At 42.1% G+C, this 18,878-nt stretch overlaps 1 protein-coding gene across 1 annotated transcript; it reads right to left on the bottom strand.

Moving 5' to 3' along the window:
- Positions 1 to 15,610: 15,610 nt before the first annotated feature.
- On the bottom strand, positions 15,611 to 17,968 carry snai1b (snail family zinc finger 1b). The gene is made up of 3 exons (XM_078253985.1): positions 17,708 to 17,968; positions 16,800 to 17,330; positions 15,611 to 16,452 (listed from the first exon to the last, which is right to left on the bottom strand). The coding sequence occupies exons 1-3, from the start codon at positions 17,787 to 17,789 to the stop codon at positions 16,271 to 16,273; spliced, it is 795 nt and encodes a 264-aa protein (XP_078110111.1). The 5' UTR covers positions 17,790 to 17,968; the 3' UTR covers positions 15,611 to 16,270.
- Between the last annotated feature and the right edge of the window lie 910 nt (positions 17,969 to 18,878).

Consider the following 18,878-nt stretch of genomic DNA (forward strand, 5'->3'; position numbering starts at 1 on the left):
GTTTTCTGTATACTATATTGCTACTGAGTAGGCTACTCCATGGATGGAAGTACTCCCATAGTGATCCAGCAAGTGATGAATTCGTCCAAAGTCGCCAACAAGCATCAACCTCACGCCTTGACCTTTCATTTACCGTAAAGGTGAGAATACGAGCGCGGTCTAATTTTAGGGGCTTTTGGTAAACTTTGCGGAAACTTTGCAAATGCATCACAAAGTGACTCTATTACTTTCATTAGCCAGTTTCTTACAGTATTTCTCAATTGTTTACACTATGGAATTCTGGTTCTTGAGACACAATGACCACAATCTATCTAATGTGGGCTACCAACACTTTAAACCAATTCTGCTTATTATTATCCTGCTTTACACTGTATTGCAGTTCTAAACCACGTTTATTTATTTTTTTAAAACACAACACACAATTCTTTACATTTGGCACGATCTTTTGAAATCACATCACTTGTGTTCTCATGCAACACTGCTGTTCAAATGTTGGCCTGCACACGGACTTTCTTGAGGATTCAGCCTTTTACCATTTTATATCGTTTAATCTTATTTATGGTTAGAGTCTGTATGTCAACTTTTTACAGTGGCTGACTGTGAGGCAGGTGAGTGTGAGGCCGCAGAATGACCCACGTACAATCTGTACTGTAGGCCTATGGCTGAGATAAGGTTTCATGTTTTACATGTTTTAATGACCGGTTGAAGATACAGATAAGCTTACTGCAGACACAAATAGGTTGACAGACAGGCATGCAGGGTAGGCAGGAATGCAGACAGGGGGGAGATGGGCGCGGAAGTTCAGGTAAGGGGAATTAAGTGATTGCAGGGCGAATGGAAGTGGCAGGATCTGCGATGAAAGGAGAAAAGTCTGAGAGCATCTGGTGGACGGGTAAAGAATAACGCTGAATGAATACACACAACAAGGCGGACACTGCCTATCTTTGCCAGGAGTTTAAAAAAAAAAAAGTATAATTTTGTTTTAGATGATCATGTTTTGTACGCTATGTAAAATCATAACTTGTAACTAAAGCTAAAAGTAGAATATTTCCCTCTGAAATGTAGTGAAGTAAATTTATAAAGTAGCATGACATTTTAAGTACATGTTCTTTCAACACTGCAAATGACATTGTACTTTTTAAGACATTCAGTAATGTAAATTGAATAAGAGAGGCTGAAAGCAAAAACAGCTTGTGCTTGTTCAGTTGGAAAATAAAAGTATCTCAGTTGTGCCCTGCTGTTATAACACTTGTTCAACAGCAGAGGGAGTCATACACTCATGGTTTCCCAAGCAACAGGATGTCCTATCACTGTGCTCAACTCTTTTCTAGATAACTTATAAATTTGGTACAAAAGATTTTTTGTTGCTTCAAATTGTATAAGAATATAGGACACATATTTGTCACAATATTAAGAACTTTAAAAAGAATAAGTGGTTTTCTGACAGAAAGGTAACTTGTTCTACTGGGATTTCATTTCTTCATCTATTCTTCATTTCATTATTTTACTATCAATACCTTTAATCACTAAATATGTTTTTTAACTTCTGTGATCTATAGCCTAAGTTAGATATTACATATTTTAATCTAGATTGGTATTCTTTATATATATATATATATATATATATATATATATATATATATCTGATATACTGAGTTATTTTGTTTTCTGCACAATTGATTGATAACAACATGGAATGAGCACGTTATTCAATCAGGAAGGTTATCTTACAGGATGTATGCAGAAGCACACCGCACTGATGCACTGTGGGCACCCACACACACACACACACACACACACACACACACACACACACACACACACACACACACACACACACACACACACACACAAACACACACTTCCACATCCTGTGGCACTGTGGCAGGCAAGGAATATCCACCACACACACTCACACTGTGGTGCCGGCAGGACCAAGGCCAACTGCCTGCTAGTATTTTTATAATCTTCATCCTCCCTGACCTGTTGCTCCCCTCCTGGCGCCAGTGGTCTCAGCCGTCCCCCTGCGATGCCTCAACCTTACACACACACACACACTTGCAAACACACATGCTCCTGTACACTCAGCAGCCCCTCCATGGATAATTGAGACCAGCTGTTGCAAGGTGCCTCTTCCCTCAACCCTGCACCCCTTATGCACTTGCCTTTCTGGCAGAAAGCTATCTCAAAGCCCCTCGCCCTCCCTTTTCTTTCTCTCTCCTGACTCACATCCTCTCCCTCCCACATGCCTCTGAGTGTGGCAGGCAAGGCAAGGCAGCTTTATTTGTATAGCATATTTCAGCAACAGTGCAATTCAAAGTGCTTTACATGAAAACAGATTAAAAAATTTAAAACAGATAAAATATGAGAATAAAAGTTACAGTGCAGTATAAGAAATTAAACATTGAAGAGCAGTTAAAACAGTTAAATATATAAAAGCAGATAAAATAGGAATTTCTCTTTATATGCTTATATAGATTGTTATACAGTGTCAACAATGCAACTTCAGTATAAGAAATGAACAGTTATTTAAAGAAAGGCAACATCAAAAAGATAGGTCTTCAGCCTTGATTTAAAAGAACTGAGAGTTGCAGCAGACCTGCAGTTTTCTGGGAGTTTGTTCCAGATATGTGGAGCATAAAAACTAAACGCTGCTTCCCCCTGTTTAGTTCTGACTCTGGAGACAACAAGCAGGCCTGTCCCAGACGACCTGAGAGGTCTGGGTGGTTCATAGTGTAGTAGCAGATCAGAAATGTATTTTGGCCCTTAACCGTTTAGTGATTTATAAACCAGCAAAAGTATTTTGAAATCAATTCTTTGAGGCACTGGAAGCCAGTGTAGAGACTTCAGAACTGGAGTGATGTGATCCACTGTCTTGGTCTTAGTGAGGACTCGAGCAGCAGCGTTCTGAATCAGCTGCAGCTGTCTGATTGATTTTTGTGTGTGCTTGCCTCTTCCTATCAGTTGTGTTGATTGACTGAATTGTTTTTTAGTTTTTCTAGTTTTTCTCTTTATATATCTCTTGTTAATGATACCTCATACAAAATGCTAATTAATTGTGTAATTGCAAGAATGCACTGGAATCTAAGCGTTCTGCTTGCCTTGGTAATCTTTATCATAGGCCCAAAACACACTAGACACCTTAAAATCATAATCAACTGTACTTAAAAGACTTTAAAGACCCATTTAACGAGTGATTTGTGCAGATTACAGTGATAGTAGACAAGCACATTGCATTCAGATTTTAATTGATTTTTTAATTGATTACTAACTAATTTACAACTAATACAACTAACTAACTAAATACAACTAATTTGAATACATGATGTTACCTGTTTAAGACACTCAAGCCAAAGTACAAAACATACCCGGGTTCTCAATTGTGTGGATTTGTAACCGTTTATTGTCCTATCTGATAGTTGATTGATAGTCATGGGGTTTTAAATTGTTGGTTTATGCTTTAGAAAATCAATTTTCTTTTATTAAGTTCTGCCAAACATTTCCAGTTTTGCCGGTTGCTTACACACTGAAATCAAAAGTATTACACAATTATCAAACCTTACACTCAAGGAGCAAAACATTGGCCCAGATGTGCACCACTATAAGCACAATGTCAGCCTCACACTTTTTGCAAAACAATACACACAGTGATTTGCAAAAAACTAAACACACTATACATTAGACACAGAAGTATATCATGATGTCACTTCCTTGCAATTCCAAAGCACTGACTGTCAAATGACCACACCTATGAGCCAATCTGTGCCATCAGGTGCGCAAACACATGATTGCTTACTGTAATTGTAGACACATCAATCAGGTTTAAGCACTATATAATGCAGCTGGTAAGTCTAGTATTTTCTGTACTGTATTTTCGTTTTTTTTCAGATCTTTTTTTTTTTTTTATTGTTTTTTACTGTAATTGTAACCTGTAGTGGATACAGTATGTCATGTTTGTCTGTTGTTTGCTGAGCTAACAGTGTTATACACACTACTGTAGCTGTATGAAAACTGGGACATGTTTTGTTGTGATTCTCCATGTTGACATGTTGACTGATTTGGGTATATGGAGAGAAATAAATAAATTATATTTTCCTCAGTCTGCAGCATTGGTCTTGTGTAGTGTTTGGTGAACTTATTGTATATTTGCACTTTCTCTGTGTACTTCATTTACAGTACTCTAATCACTGAGAAGTAGAATTGCCAAAAGTGTTTTAGGTTAGCAACAGCAGTGTGTAACTGGTTCAAACAGAATTAAGTCATATGAAACGAGTGTGTTTCATATGGTAACAAAATGTTTTTTATAAATTAGTGTATAGTTTTTGCAAGAGTGTCTCATTTTGGGTCTGATGTCTTCTGCTAATTGGGGGGGTTTGGTTGTGCTAATTGTGTGTAGTGTTTTGAAAAACTGGTCCCTGTTTTCAAAATAGTGCTTAAGCTATCGAAAAAAAATATTTGGCAGATAGATTGATAATTATAATAAGCATTAATTGTGCTCCTGACTTAAAGGACATCTTTTTTATCGCTATCTTTTTTTCCCCTCCTCTGTGGTTCTCCCTCTGGATTTAAATGTATTTCAGAGGTGAGACTGGCTAGTGATGAGTGCGAGCTGCTGCTCTGTGGCTGGAATATGTGGCGTTTGGGAGAGGAATGGAGAAGGCCTGTGGGGGAGGAGGAGGGTTGGGAGAGGCATGTCAGACTCTCTTTTCCAGCTGGTCCTGAGGGGTCAAACTGTGTGTGGATGTGTTCATGTCATGGCCTCTCATTAGGGGGTGAGACGCTGCGGCTCCAGACCCCCATGGTAAGATTGCTGGGCAAGTATGCAGTGATCCTGCCACTTTGATGCCCCTGAGCCCCCCCCCCCACCAGGAGGTTAATGAGCCATAGTGAGCTCTGTAGGCATGCTGTTATAGTGTGTGTGTGTGTGTGTGTGTGTGTGTGTGTGTGTGTGTATGTGTATTGTAAGATTTGAGGTGGGGGCTTCAAGAAGAGGTGCAACGAAATCTCCAGACCCCTTATATGCTTTTTACTGTGGTCCCTTGCAGATCAGATGTCAGAGAGGCGGTGTTTGTTTGGGTGTGGAGAATAATGTAAGAACAACTCTGAATTAGCCAAAGCAGCCCCTGCTCCACTTTGTCCATTCCTGCACAGTGAACAAAACTTTAAACAGGACCTTTACCTTTGTAGTAACTAAATCAGTAACAGACAAACGTGTCTGATTGTAACTGTTGCTGTAAATAATTTTCATCTGAAACTATATTTACTTTTACATTTGAGAAATTAATTGGACAGACAGAACACATGTGGTAGATAAGTCAATTATGCATGATCATTTGCATAGTGATAAACTAATTACATACAACACTATATATGATTAAGTCAAATACATTTTTCTCCAATCAATATAATGTATCACATGTTTTCTTTTTTTCTATGTATTTCTTTTGATTTAAAAAATGTACTATACCATGACTGGAAATCCACGTTTAGCAAAAAGACCCAGTCTTGTGGATTTTGGAAATGTTTTTTTGGTTGAGAGCATAATTTTGAAACTTCTGTTGATGGGTAGATCTGCATTTTGGACACAAATGGCCTCTTTCAGTTGTCTATTGTTGCTTTGAAATCTCAAACTGTTAAATGTTTGACATTTTCCGGGCACTCAAAGCTAAAATGACCCACTTTTGCAACAGTGTTTGTGATTAAGTTTATTTCTCTACTTCATGCATGCAAGGCAAAATGAGAATCTCTGTTGGCCTCCAGTTCTGTTTGATTCACTGCCTTAATCATCAGTAATTACTGACCATAATTACTATTCACTCTTGTCTTTTTTTCCCCATTCGTGTTTACCTCTAACCTCTGACAATTGACCCAACACAACTTCACATAACTGAACAGGCAGTAACACCTGAATGTGCAGTTTTGGGCGGGGCAGTGTAAGCCCTTGCCCACAAAAAGGAAGGCATGGCATTTTAAAACAGGTGCTAGACTCTCTTTTTTTTCTTGTTTCTTTTCATCATTCACTCCCTTTCCTTATTTCTTCTCCCCACACCTGTTGAAGTGTGAGGACTCATGCTGGTTCAGATGAGCAGCTTAGCCAAACCTGAGCTAAGGTGGGGGTCTGAGTTGAGTTGTGGTTAATTACTTAACTAGTACATACTTTATCTTCTTTTGCCACCCCCTTCTGCCAACCCCCAGTCAGCCCCTGCTTTCCCTTGATGTAAGGTGTTACTTCAGGGTTAATTAGTTGAGTGTCTTTTATAACACTGCAGCTTAGGCCAAACAGGGGAAAGGGACAGAGAGGCAGAAATGGGAGTGTGACATAGAGAAAATGAGAAAACTTGTAATTACTTTTTTCGTTTTTCGTTCAAAACTAAATGAGACACACTGTTATATTACATCTGTGGCAAGACCTCCAGTCATTTGTTTGTTGGTCTGACTGATTGCTGCAGGGCTGACGGGTGGTCTCTGCCCCCTGGTAGAGCACCTTACTGGGCCCACACTAAGCTCTGCCCCCCTGTCTGTCGTCACCATGACAGGGATCAAGATTTACCCAGCTGTTTGGGATCTTTCTGTGGGTATGTGTGCATGATTAGCTAGAGAAATTTTTCTCTACAAAAGAGCTTCACTCTCTATTGAAAACCATGTATTTGGTGAATATGACTTTTGAAGGATTACATGTTCCTTTATGGGTTGGGAAAATGTTTATACATCTTAAGTTAAATAAGCCATTTAAAATCTCATTGAATTATGGTAAAACTGCATTGTCATAAAAGTAAAAACATAAAAAGTATTGGAAATACACAGTTTTCACAGGACGGCAACGATTATTGTTTTTAGGAGAAAACTTAATTAAAGATTATTCAGTGTACTTTCTGCCATTACACCAGTTCATTCAGGTTGTTTGGTTTAGTTTTTTAAAGGTGAACTGTGCATGAAAACTACAAATAATACTTCACATAATGTGTGAGGAGGTTCGTTACAAAAGAGTCGGGATGGAATCATACAAGTTGATGACAAAAAGAATTTCCCCTGCATCCTCAAGATACATTTGAGGAATATAATAATAGATTTTACTTATTGCAGGTCTGAGGACCGATACCTTGTGATCAACAGTATGCAGGAGATTACTCACCTATCAAGATGCATTGTCAGAAATTACTTAATTCACATTGTATTCACAATTATGTGTTATAATTTTGAAATATCTTCCTGTGAAATTGACTTTCAGCCTGCTGTACCTCTGCATGCTCACATTTTACTCTATGGCATAACTTCTTTTTTTTTCACACCTTTAATATTGACAGGACAGCTAGGTGAGAAAGGGGGACGACATGCAGGAAATTGTCACAGGTGGGATTTGAACCCTGCACCTCTGCGTCAAGGCATAAACCTCTCACTATATGTGCGCCTGCTCTACCACTGAGCAACCCGGCCACGATGGCAGAACTCCTTTGATTATTCCGCCAATTAGAACATTAACTGCACCAGCTTCATTTGTGTAACCCATTAAGTGTGATCAAATCTAACAGTGAATTTCAGTGGAGTGGTATCATTCCAATGAAACTGATTTTGGGCACATCTGGAAAAGCTTTAAGGGAAGAATCTGTCAAATGCTGTGTGTGTGTTTTGGGGTGGCTGTCATGTGGGAATCCTCTCAGTATTCTCCACAGGGTGTTGTTTTCTTTAGGTTTCAAAAAAACAAGCTCTCAAGTAATGACTTCAGTGTGTTGGTATGTTTTTATTTAATTTGTGTGACACTTAATGAAGCTTTTATCATTACAGACATACCAGGTGGAACTGATATCTTATGGTCTGTATGTGTTGTATGTACAGGAAACATTTTTGTACTTTATGTCTTTGTAGCTCTGTAAAGTTGGTGTATGTGTTTGTTTGTGTTTGTTTGGGCACATGTGCATGCATGCATGCCACCCTGTACTCCTCTAGCTGGTAATCTGAGTATAGAGATTAGAAAGAAAAACAGCAGAGAAGAATGTCTTTGGTTGAGCCAGCGAGGAATTTACAATGGCCTTCAGGCTGCTTTGACCTCTCCCTCCCTTTCTCTCTCCCACTCTCGCTCACACACACACACACACACACACACACACACACACACACGCGCACACACACACACACACACACACACACACACACAAAAACACCAAATGGAATACATTTTTCTATATTCATAGTTTCATTCTTTACCAGTTAGGATGACATTTTACTCACCAACTTTAGTTAAGATCTGAGGATGCAGCGACATCACTAGAAAGAGGCCAAGCAACACAGTCATATAGATCACACAGATTATAAACAAACCCTCAGTTAAGACGTATTACCTCTTGCGACACCTGGTATGTTGTAATGTTCATGTAAGAATTCACTATCTCCTGTCTATTTGCAAGGGCACCGTCGCTGCATCCCGGGGCTAAGCGCTACCTAGGACGGTTGTGATTGGTTAAAAGAAATACAAAAAAGCCAGAGCAATTTTTTACCTCCTATCCCAGAATAGATAAGTGGTGTAGCCAGACCATACTTCAACGCTGACACAGCGCTGTGGAGATAGGTCTGGCCATGCAAGACTAAACATAGAGAGAAGATGTGTTTTGATACGTTCCCATCTGTTGCCACAGGGATGTAATGGTCTGAAGCGGCTGCACAACAGCTTGCAGCGATGTGGGCAGAGATGACACCATGTTGTAGGACAGACAGGAAGTTTGAAGCGGACACTTCGATGGAGTTCTAGTTTCAGAGGGACAGCTGCATGATTACTCAAGACAAACTGGCTACCTGATCTGATCCCCCCTCACGCCGTCACAGCCCAGCAACCTTCCTTTCTCCCAGACAAACCTCAGCCAGTCTGTGAGTGTGTGTGACAGAGGGAGAGGAGGGGCATACAGGTCTTTGCACAAACGAAGGGGACAGGTGTTAGGGACAGGAGGTGCCGTGTGGCCCGGGGGCGTGGTCAGGTGGTGACACACCTGTCCCTACTTGCACATGAGGGTCTAGTTACACACACACGCATGCACATCAGCCTGACCATGTGTTCTGACATGCAACGTTAAACCAACTAGCCTCTCATGCAATGTGAATCTGCTCTCCATGACAAACCAGGTCTGATTCTTATGCCAAAGAAAACATGGCAAGCTCAACTCCGGAGCAAATGTGATCATTACGTGAGAAATGAGGGGACATTGCTATATGTGGAGATTTGGTTACCGGGAAAAATTGTGTGTGACAGAGAGAAAGGGGCAGTGAGTCTCTGGATGTGATTAATCATTGTTTTCCATGCACGGTGGCTTAAGTGTCTTCATGCTCTCTGTGGATCATGTGGCTTGTTGTTCTGTAGAAAAGTAGAGCAAATATTTCGTTCCACAGCAAGTCAACCTTGACTTTGCTGATTAACTTGGAAAGGATTTGTTTAAGGATTGTATGAGACTAGAAAGGAAACAGCTGCACATGTGTCCAGATTACAGTTGTTCCTTGAAACTATTAATTTTAGCATCACATTAAGAATACTCCACCAATTACAGTAGGAGCTCCTTTGAAACTGTCGGACTCACCATGGACTGCTTTAAAAGTAAGGATTGAAAACAATACAGCAAAAAACGAAGATATTGTCCTTTTTTATTTCATGCATTCTTCTTCCTTATCACCCCCAGATATGTTTCTTTTTCAAACTTGTAGTCTTCAGCTGTCAACCTTCAGACTCATCTCCCTCTGAAGCCTTTATACAACTATTGTTTACATAATCAGTAGTACTCCCCAAGACAAATAGTAAATAGTGTAAATAGACTTTTAGGTATAAAATCAGCGGAGTTCCCCTTTAAGGTTACTGACAGCTCAGCAAGTACTGTTTGGATATTCAATCTGCTGCTCCACATCTGCATTAATCCAATCTGAATGGATTTTGAATTAAAATTTCTGCAGAGTAGTATACAACTTGATGCCCTTCTCCTGTTTAAAAGAGTGTAAGTGGACACCAGTGTGTGTGGCACATGCAATGTTTGTGTAAAACCTTGAAGATGGGGGAGATAGGCGTCTGGCCCTAGGGTGTGGATTTCAGGCAGGTGCACTCGCCTGCCCTGCGGCTCCTCAAGGGACAGGACGGGACAAGACTGGAGGAGGAGGAGAGGGGAGGCAATCTGTGCTCTCTGCAGTCACACACACAGACAAACTCTAGATCTCCAACACAAAGACTGATCTCCACTCGTCTTGGCCCCTACCCAACAACACTCCCTCGCTCCCTACTCCCTTCATTGACTGGAATGCGTTGGGACAATAGAACTGTCCCAATCCTTTGGCTGGCGCCCCCCTGGGCCCACACAGGCCCTGACAGGAGCACAAAAGTGCACCTTGCACCTCTCAGCGCCACCAGTAGAACCCTGGGGGCACATACCTGAATACCTGTGGTAATAAGAGGGAGAGAGGGAGAAAAGAATGACACAACATGAGGCAAGAGAGATGGAAGAGGGGGATGACTGAAAGAAATTAAGACAAATAAGGGATTTTATGCTCTCACGCCAAGTGCAGCACAGACTCATTTACAGGTCCAAACTAAGCACAACACCACTCCTCATAATTCACCATGTCTCTTATTCTATTATATCTATTCTGACACCTGCGTTATAGCAACATCCCCCCAGTATACTCTCCACATATCCTACTCTCTGTCAGTACTCTCTTATACCTCTTTCACTCTACTGACCAGGGTTGGGCCAGGGTTGTCTGATCAGTGTTCAAACCTTCTTTTGGAAATTCAAACCAAGCCAGTCAACATGGCTCATGTCATGACTTGCTGGCCACACACTGTGTGTGTGTGTGTGTGTGTGTGTGTGTGTGTGTGTGTGTGTGTGTGTGTGTGTGTGTGTGTGTGTGTGTGTACGTCTGTGTTGTTTGTGCACATAAGGAGTCCTTTCCTTGCACCACATTTAAGCCTGGTTGGCTCACTGTTGAAATAAATCAGAGTAGATGCCACTGTCACTATATGGCACTGATTTCACTGATTCCTTATTAAGCAAGAGCTCTCAGTAAATCAAAGCCCAAAGGGTTTTCCCTCTAAGCAATCCATGTAGGCTATTTCACTGACCCGTGCTCGCTCGCTCTCTCTCTCTCTCTCTCTCTCTCTCTCTCTCTCTCCCTTTTCACACCAATGGCTCAACTAAGGATATACCCAGGTGGACTGTGTGTTTGAATAGGATAACCCTCCTCCATCTATTCGGCTTCGCGACCCAGGATGGGAGGTGGGTTGGATCAGGGTATGACTAGGGTCGCTTTCAATGTGAATTGCACACGCCCTGGATCACTACCAGCCTCGGCGGGACAAATTATGTGATTGGTTGGAAATGACAGTAGGGCAGTCGTCATAGGTCGCCGCCTATGGTCGTCGCACACTTTGAAAATACAACAGCATAAATGTTGTTTCACTGTGCTTTGCGCTGGGTTTTCACCGTAGTTAAATATATGAAACTAGGATTTCCACAGGCAGCTTCAATAACAGGAGAGCGGAGAGGTCTCTCTCTCTCTTTCTCTTTCTCTCTCTCTCTCTCTCTCTCTGGGTGAAGGCGTGCTAATCAGTTAAATGAAGTGTGTTAAGCCATGGTCCGATTACCACTGATGCAATGCAACCACAATCACTTCGCTCCATGCAACAAATGTGGGCGTAGGGAGGCTGTGGAACAAGTGCTCTGGAAAGATGAACAACTTTTAACCTCCCATGCCTGAAACACCATGGGAAACACTTAACAGCTAAAGTACTGATACAATAACAACTTCATGGAGCTAAGGTCTCTTCCAGTGTACCACGGCACAGTAAACCATGTTGTCCTATTTTTCAGTTGCATAACATAACATTAATCAGATAAAGTATAACTGTACCAGATGGCAGGAGCCTGCAAGATCAGGCTCAGAGATGCATGATATTCAACCCTGAGGTTACTGTGACAGGGAACATTTGTGATTCCTTTAAGTGTATGGTTAACTGTGGAACTGGGAGATGTACTCAGATGCCCTTTTACAAGTAAGAAAATCCTGCATTCAAACTTAGTTGCATTTTTTTATGAAACATTTTGATGTGTAATATTTAGAGTCAATAAAGCTGTCAGATAAATGTAGTAAACTTACAGTATTTTTCTTCAAAATGTGGTGGAGTAGAAGTATGAATTAGCGTTAGTAAAATGCATACCTTTAGTTAACTAGTACAACAAGTACTGAACACGAGTACACAAGTGTTTACTTAAGTTGACTCAACGCTGGCTAAGTTTGTTTAATTTGCCATTAAGTTCACCAAAGTTTCTACTGACTGACACTATCTCTTAATAGTGATATTATGATACACACCATATTTTACCTTTTTTAATGTATACCATAACATTTGTATTCAAGCATGGCCTGCTTCTTCATTCATGAGAAGATTCTAAACTTCACCATATCTTACAGTAAATAAAGATTAAACCGTTTCCAGATTTCCTTATAAGCCCTCAGCAAGTTTGCTTTATGGGAAAATTGGATTTACTGTTTGGCATCAACCAACTGTCCCTTAACTATTTGGGTGCAATGGAAACCTGCATAGACACAAGGTTGGAAACCTCTATTACACACAACACATCTGTTTACCCTCCTGTCCCTTTATGACTCATCCTCTACCCTCTGACCCTTTGGGACAGAGAGGGTCTGTGTTTAGGAGGAAGCTTAGCACCAGTCACATAACACACACACCCATACCATTGAAGGTTGGACAGCAGGAGTGCAGAGGTGGGCAGGAAATGGCGTGTACCCCCTCCTAGAGACCATATCCTGTCTTTGGGTAAAACTTGTTTATTTGTCCAGAAATCGGAGCTCTTTGTGTGCAGAAGCATCCATGTCGGTTTGCGTGTTACGACTTTATTAAGTCCTGAAATCATCCAGCATTGTACAAAAACCCTCACAAGAGAAGCATCCACAGTGAGCGCATCGCTCAACCCTCACAGCACATGTCATTGATCAAATCTACATTGCAACATGTGGCATTCCTCAGCAAATTCTACTCCCTACTGATTTGATAAACGGCCAACGAACAGAAAAAAATCATTCTTCATTGCTTCGTCTTTTCCCCTCCCATTATCATGTTCTTATCCCTAGTTCACCCTCTCCTTTAAAACCTCTTGGTATTGGTTTCTCCATCCTACATGCCTGTTGTTTTATACAGGCTGGAGAAATGGTGTCAGCCTCTAAGGATCTATTGTTTTAAGTCCTTTAAAGGATAAAGGTGAGAGGAGGTTGCTTCTGAAGCTTTGGGCAGTGACATTGTGTAAGAGCAATGCAGTTTGTAAAAGGGTTTGAAACTTTAACCCAGTGACTTAAACCTCTTGGCTCGAATTTGATCCTCCAGTGATTCAGCTCTGCAACCCCTGCCAGCTCTGATTTCAGCAATATACTGTACCCTCTCTTCTACACGATATAGAGCACTATGAACCACTGAGAGACACCCACTGACACACTCATACATCCGTGTACCCACAAACAGCTGTAGCCGCACCCAGATGCTTTATATCAGCATTTTTTGGAAGGGCTGTGTTTATGTAAGACTGACAGGCCACTTCCTGCGTCCCAAACATTACCACAAACACATACAGTGAGAGCAGAGTGGTATCAGGGAGAAAACTGCAATTTCAGCTTTCCATTTGTTGATATGCAGCCCTGTGATCTGTTCTGTTACACACATGAGAAGCCCCACTTATGGCTCTTCATGGGATGATTGTTTATAAAGACATATATTTTCTGTTTCCAAGATGACGGCACTCTATAACCAAATTAAACTCACCCGGCTGCAAACTGTCAAACATCACCTTTTGTGAACACCAAAGTAGAATTCATTAAGCAGGCTTCCAATGTACTCGGACATCTGCAAAAAGGAGCAATTACACTTTTATTGTTTCAATGTATTAGGTAAAGGCAATAATGCTAAGACATTCTTCCCATGGGAATAACATGTGAGAAATTAAAACGAACAGCAATCCCCTTTTCTTCATAATTAGGTCAGCATAACATTATTTCCTGTTACAGGAAAATCTAATTATTACTTTGACTCTACACTGAAGTACACTGCAAGGACAGAAGACAGAGCAGCCCTCTTTTTTATGTTAGATGGCGGTATTGTATGTCTGTCACTAATGGCTCAGGAATGTCACATTAGTCAGGGGCTGCATGTTTGACGCTGCGAACATTAAAACACTTTGAGGAGACCAATATGATATCACACACACAAACACACACTGAAAAAGAAAGGTGACAGGTCCAGTGATCTCATTGCCTCAAAGCTATGGAGTGATGGACTGCCTCCTACACACTGCCAACCAAAAAATGTCCCCCTAGCAAGGTGTCAGAGTTAAATTTCAAAACGGCCGAAACATCAAGAAATGATATTCAGTTTATTGGCATGTTTTTGTATAAATTTGTGGAGTTAGAGTTTACATATCCCAAGGAGAAAATGGAATATGGTCTACCTATAGCCGTATGTGTCTCATCCAACCCAGCTGCCCCTTCTCTGTGCCCACCAAATCTGACACTGCCATCAGTTCAACCGGAGTATAGTCCCCTGTGGCCTGCTTCTGACTCACTACCTGCGTAGGTGTGTAGCAGCTAAATGACTCACCTCTCACTTCAAAACAGCCCATAGTCAGACAAATGAAAAATCCCCCTTGATGAAAGCAAAGTCTTTTATTCAAAATGTCTGCATGTGTGTGTGGCTGTCCCGCAGTCTGTCGGGTGCTGTTTACATTGGGCAAGCTAAGTCATGCAACCTGATCCTAAGCTTTTCGAGAGCCTCTTCAACCCCCCCTAACATACACACACACATGCATCCACCTCTCAACACTGAGAGCTATTGGAGGAAACGTGCTGTTACCTCACTAAGACATGCTGGCGTCAGTGTGTGTGTGGGTCAGGAGGGCAGTGGAGATTGTAGACACATTGCTGCCATATGTGCACCCTGGATGTTCACTCTCAGCTGGGCTCATAAGGTAACCAGAGTATAACCATTACTGAGCAGATGGCTGCACAGACTGAGTGGATGTGTGTCAGTGAAGTTTGCCGAGCTGTCCGGAGCCTGACTTTGTTGGTCTTGAGCCTAAGATTTTTGCTTCCATCTGTGGCCGCTCATGCAGCAGGAAGTGGGTCAGTGGGATTCCCACACTCAGCTAATTTCACACCGACTTTTATTCTGCAGAATTTGCACGCTCTGGCCCTTGGGAGGATCGCTTTTCTTGCCTAGCATCTTCCATTACTTTATGACATGCATTTTTCCTCCACTACCTTTCTCCCACCTGCATTTGCCTCTTGAGCATGTGTTCTGCGTGTGTGCCAATAGCCTGGCAGGTGTGTGCAGGTGTTCCGCCGTATCATTCAACATCGCGCAAACCTGTCTCCGCTCCTCCTGACACACACACCACACACCCTCCCATTCAGAAACCATCATGTCTGTCCTGATGAACTCATTTAGAGTTGCGTTAATACAATGCATGTTGAGATACTAATTAATGCTAAAGCACATATTGGAGTTTTTTTAAACAAAGCTTTTATTTACATGTGGCAGAAAAAGGCACAGTATTCCCATTTGAAATGCATGTTCAAAATTCATAAGTTGGTCAAAACATTCCCCTAAAACATAGGTTTAGGTAGTCTAAATGAAATTTATTTAGACTGTAAAATGACAATATTGGTAAAGCCAAGACATGTTTTGGTCAAGTTTAAGTGGTCCTTTCACATCCCATAACAGTGTGTGGAAAGTGTTTTTGGCATGAGGAGGGGCGGGCAGGAGTCACCTGTCACCGAGGTCACAGCTAACACGTCTCTCAGCGCCCTGCCTCCACAGTACACCATACACAGACAGCTGTCTCAACACACACACTTGCTCATGTATGTATAGTATGGTGAGGAATGACATCCCCACATACACACAAACACACCCCAGCAGCTGCAATATGGCCAGAGTCCCGGACCGGCCGGCACCGATGGTGTTTCCTGGGAATTAACTGGATGTCCAGCTGCCCTCAAATCACACATACAGTCGCCAGGACGCAGCAAATATGTGCAGCAGTTACCAATATGACCTCATAGATCTACCTACAGAATCCTGGAAAAGGCACTTAAGAATCAATGTATAAAAGCAACAGAACTCCAGTTTTCTGTCCCGTCATTGCTTTGAAGTATACTGTCCTCTGTGTATATTGGCTCTAATCAGGGAGTAATGAACCAGCTTCAACTGGCTCATGAGAACAGCTCAGGGAATGTGAGTCTATGAGGCAGGGCAGCATCCAGAGGCGGTGTGTTTGTGCAGCAGGGACATGCGACTGAAGGTCCGCGAGCAGGAGCCACACTGGTACTTCTTCACCTCAGAGTGGGTCTGCAGGTGGGCGCGCAGGTTGGAGCGATCAGCAAAGGCCCGGTTACAGTGTTGACACGCGAAGGGGCGCTCACCTAGTTAAAAAAACAGAACTGTTAGCGTTGGGAATACACTTCATTAACAGGCAAAAAAGGTGTGTCCTCTCGTCATTGTTTTTCAAATGATCTACACTAACAAAAGAGCAGGAACACTACCCTAACTTACTTAATGCAGATTTGCCTTTTTTCATGCGTAACCATTGTGAGGCTGAGATTAGATTGTGCCATGCTTAGCAATAACATTTGCTCACATGTCAGGAGACATCAATGAATATCAATGAGCACAAGGTGCAACCAGCTGTTACATTTACAAGCCAACAGAGCTGGGAAATCAATGTGATTACTCTGACATACCGACGTGAAAAGTTGCTTTTGATGCATACCTGTGTGTGTGCGAATGTGTCCTCTGAGCAGCCATGGTCGTGAGAAGGCCTTGCCGCAGGTGGGGCACACACAGGGCAATGTGTGTGAGCGAATGTGCATTTTCAGGGCCCCCAGGCTGGTGTACTCCTTGGGGCAGTGTTTGCAGTGGAAGGCTGGACGTGCAGAGACTTCAGTGGGCAGAGAAGGGGTCTGTTGCTGTGGAGCACAGTTGGACATCTGATGATGGGACAGTGCCGAGAGGCTGGTGTAACTTTTACTGCAGTGCTGACAGTGGTAGATGTGTTGCTGGATGATGTCCGGGCTGGGAGGATCTGAAGACCGTCCGCCATCCTCCTCTTCCTCGCTGCTGCTGGAGGGAGAGCTGCTGAGGTCCAGAGGGCCAAGCGGTGAAGGGGACAGAGACACAGGGGAGAGAGGTGCAGGCATGGTGTCCATGCTGCTGAAGAAGGAGTTGGTGGGATAGCAGGTCAGGGCCAAACTGTTGTTCTGCGTTGGGAGTTCAGCCCGTGGAAAGCTTTCTGGGACAAAAGCTGGCAACACAGAGAAAAGAAAGTCAGGTGGATTGTAATGGACAGAATCTAATAGAGCACTAAACTTTGTTTTCATTTTTGGGTGTCTTGTTACAGCCTGCTTTCAATATAACCCTGATCCATCTAGCTTTAGCAAATTCTCCAGGTGATCCGAAACCCTGGTTTTCCACCCAGAAAACTACAGGCAAGATAAATATCCATCTTATATGCCACATAGGTCTGTTCTGCCTCAGAAGTTAAATTGATGAAGCTATTTTCATGACTGACTGAATGACTGTGATTCACTGAACATGTCAGATATAACAACAGATGAATCAAAGTCAGATATAACAACAGATGCATCAAATTCAGTCAATCAGAGAGTAAAACAAACTTACCAGTTTGGCTCTCCAGCTGGCTCTCCCTGTAGTATGGCTTCTTGCTGGAAAAATACTTCTTGACAAGGAATGACCGAGGCATGTTGATCTCTGGCTTCCCTGATTAATTAAAAAAAGAATGTTAATTCCCACGGCGGAGTGGGCTCAGAACAACGGATCTCTTCGGCAGACAGTAGCAGATTCCAGTCGGACGGGAAAAAACGCTTGGAGAGACCAATACCAGAGTTGAACGTATCTTGTTGAGGGAATCGCGAAATTGCCTCCTCATATAGTAACCAGAGGGGAGAAGTAGCGGGGTGGGTGGGCATATCTCCGCCCAAAGACACACCCCGCGTGTCAGGGCGCTCACCACAGGTGCCCAATGTGCTAAAAGCTGTAGCAAAGCGCAAATCTAATTGTGCTTTTCACGGCTTTAACGGCTCACTCTTTACCTACAGGCAAACACCTATTGTCATTGAATGTGAATAGAGTCATCTATCAAGTGAACTTCGGCAAAAAAAAATGTTGTACTGTGCAAAAGACTGCTTATCAATTTGGGAAAAAAAGAATGAATAGATGGTATGCACGCAAAACACATTAAACAGGATTTTAATTGAAGCTTTCTTACACCTTGTACATTACACCACTGTCCATTCCTTTACTAAATGTGTCATGGCAAACTGAAGCTGGAGCGTCCTCTGTCGGCTACTAAATGATATGTCTGTGTAAGGTGGCCTTCTGTGATGTCTATTTCTACACACATCTCTAGAATAACGGTGAAAATGGGCATAAAGATTTAGAGAAACTAATGGAGCAAGATATTTTCCTACTAACATTACAGCTGCCTTGATTTGCTTAATTCACACAATAATTTAATTTGACCTCTCTAATTAGAGAACAATATTTTAACAGACGTGTGATTACAATGTATATACTGTTTTAGCATTTAGAGCCACACACTGTTTAAGAACATTTAGACCCATTCAGTGTCAAAAAACAGACATTTTATGCTTGCTCTTTTGTGTGCCTGTGCCTCGAGGCTTTTACGCACCCTGGTGAGGTGGAGACATTTTTAAGAACGTATATAGGCCTATGGGGAACAGACGCTCTGTTCTCTTTGCTCCCCTCAGCACTCAGTTCATCCTGGCCGCATCTCTCTTTCTCTGTCTCTCTGCGGGAAATAAGTCCGTTC

The sequence above is a fragment of the Sander vitreus genome, chromosome 7 (assembly GCF_031162955.1).
Source record: "Sander vitreus isolate 19-12246 chromosome 7, sanVit1, whole genome shotgun sequence".
NCBI classification, from domain to species: domain Eukaryota; kingdom Metazoa; phylum Chordata; class Actinopteri; order Perciformes; family Percidae; genus Sander; species Sander vitreus.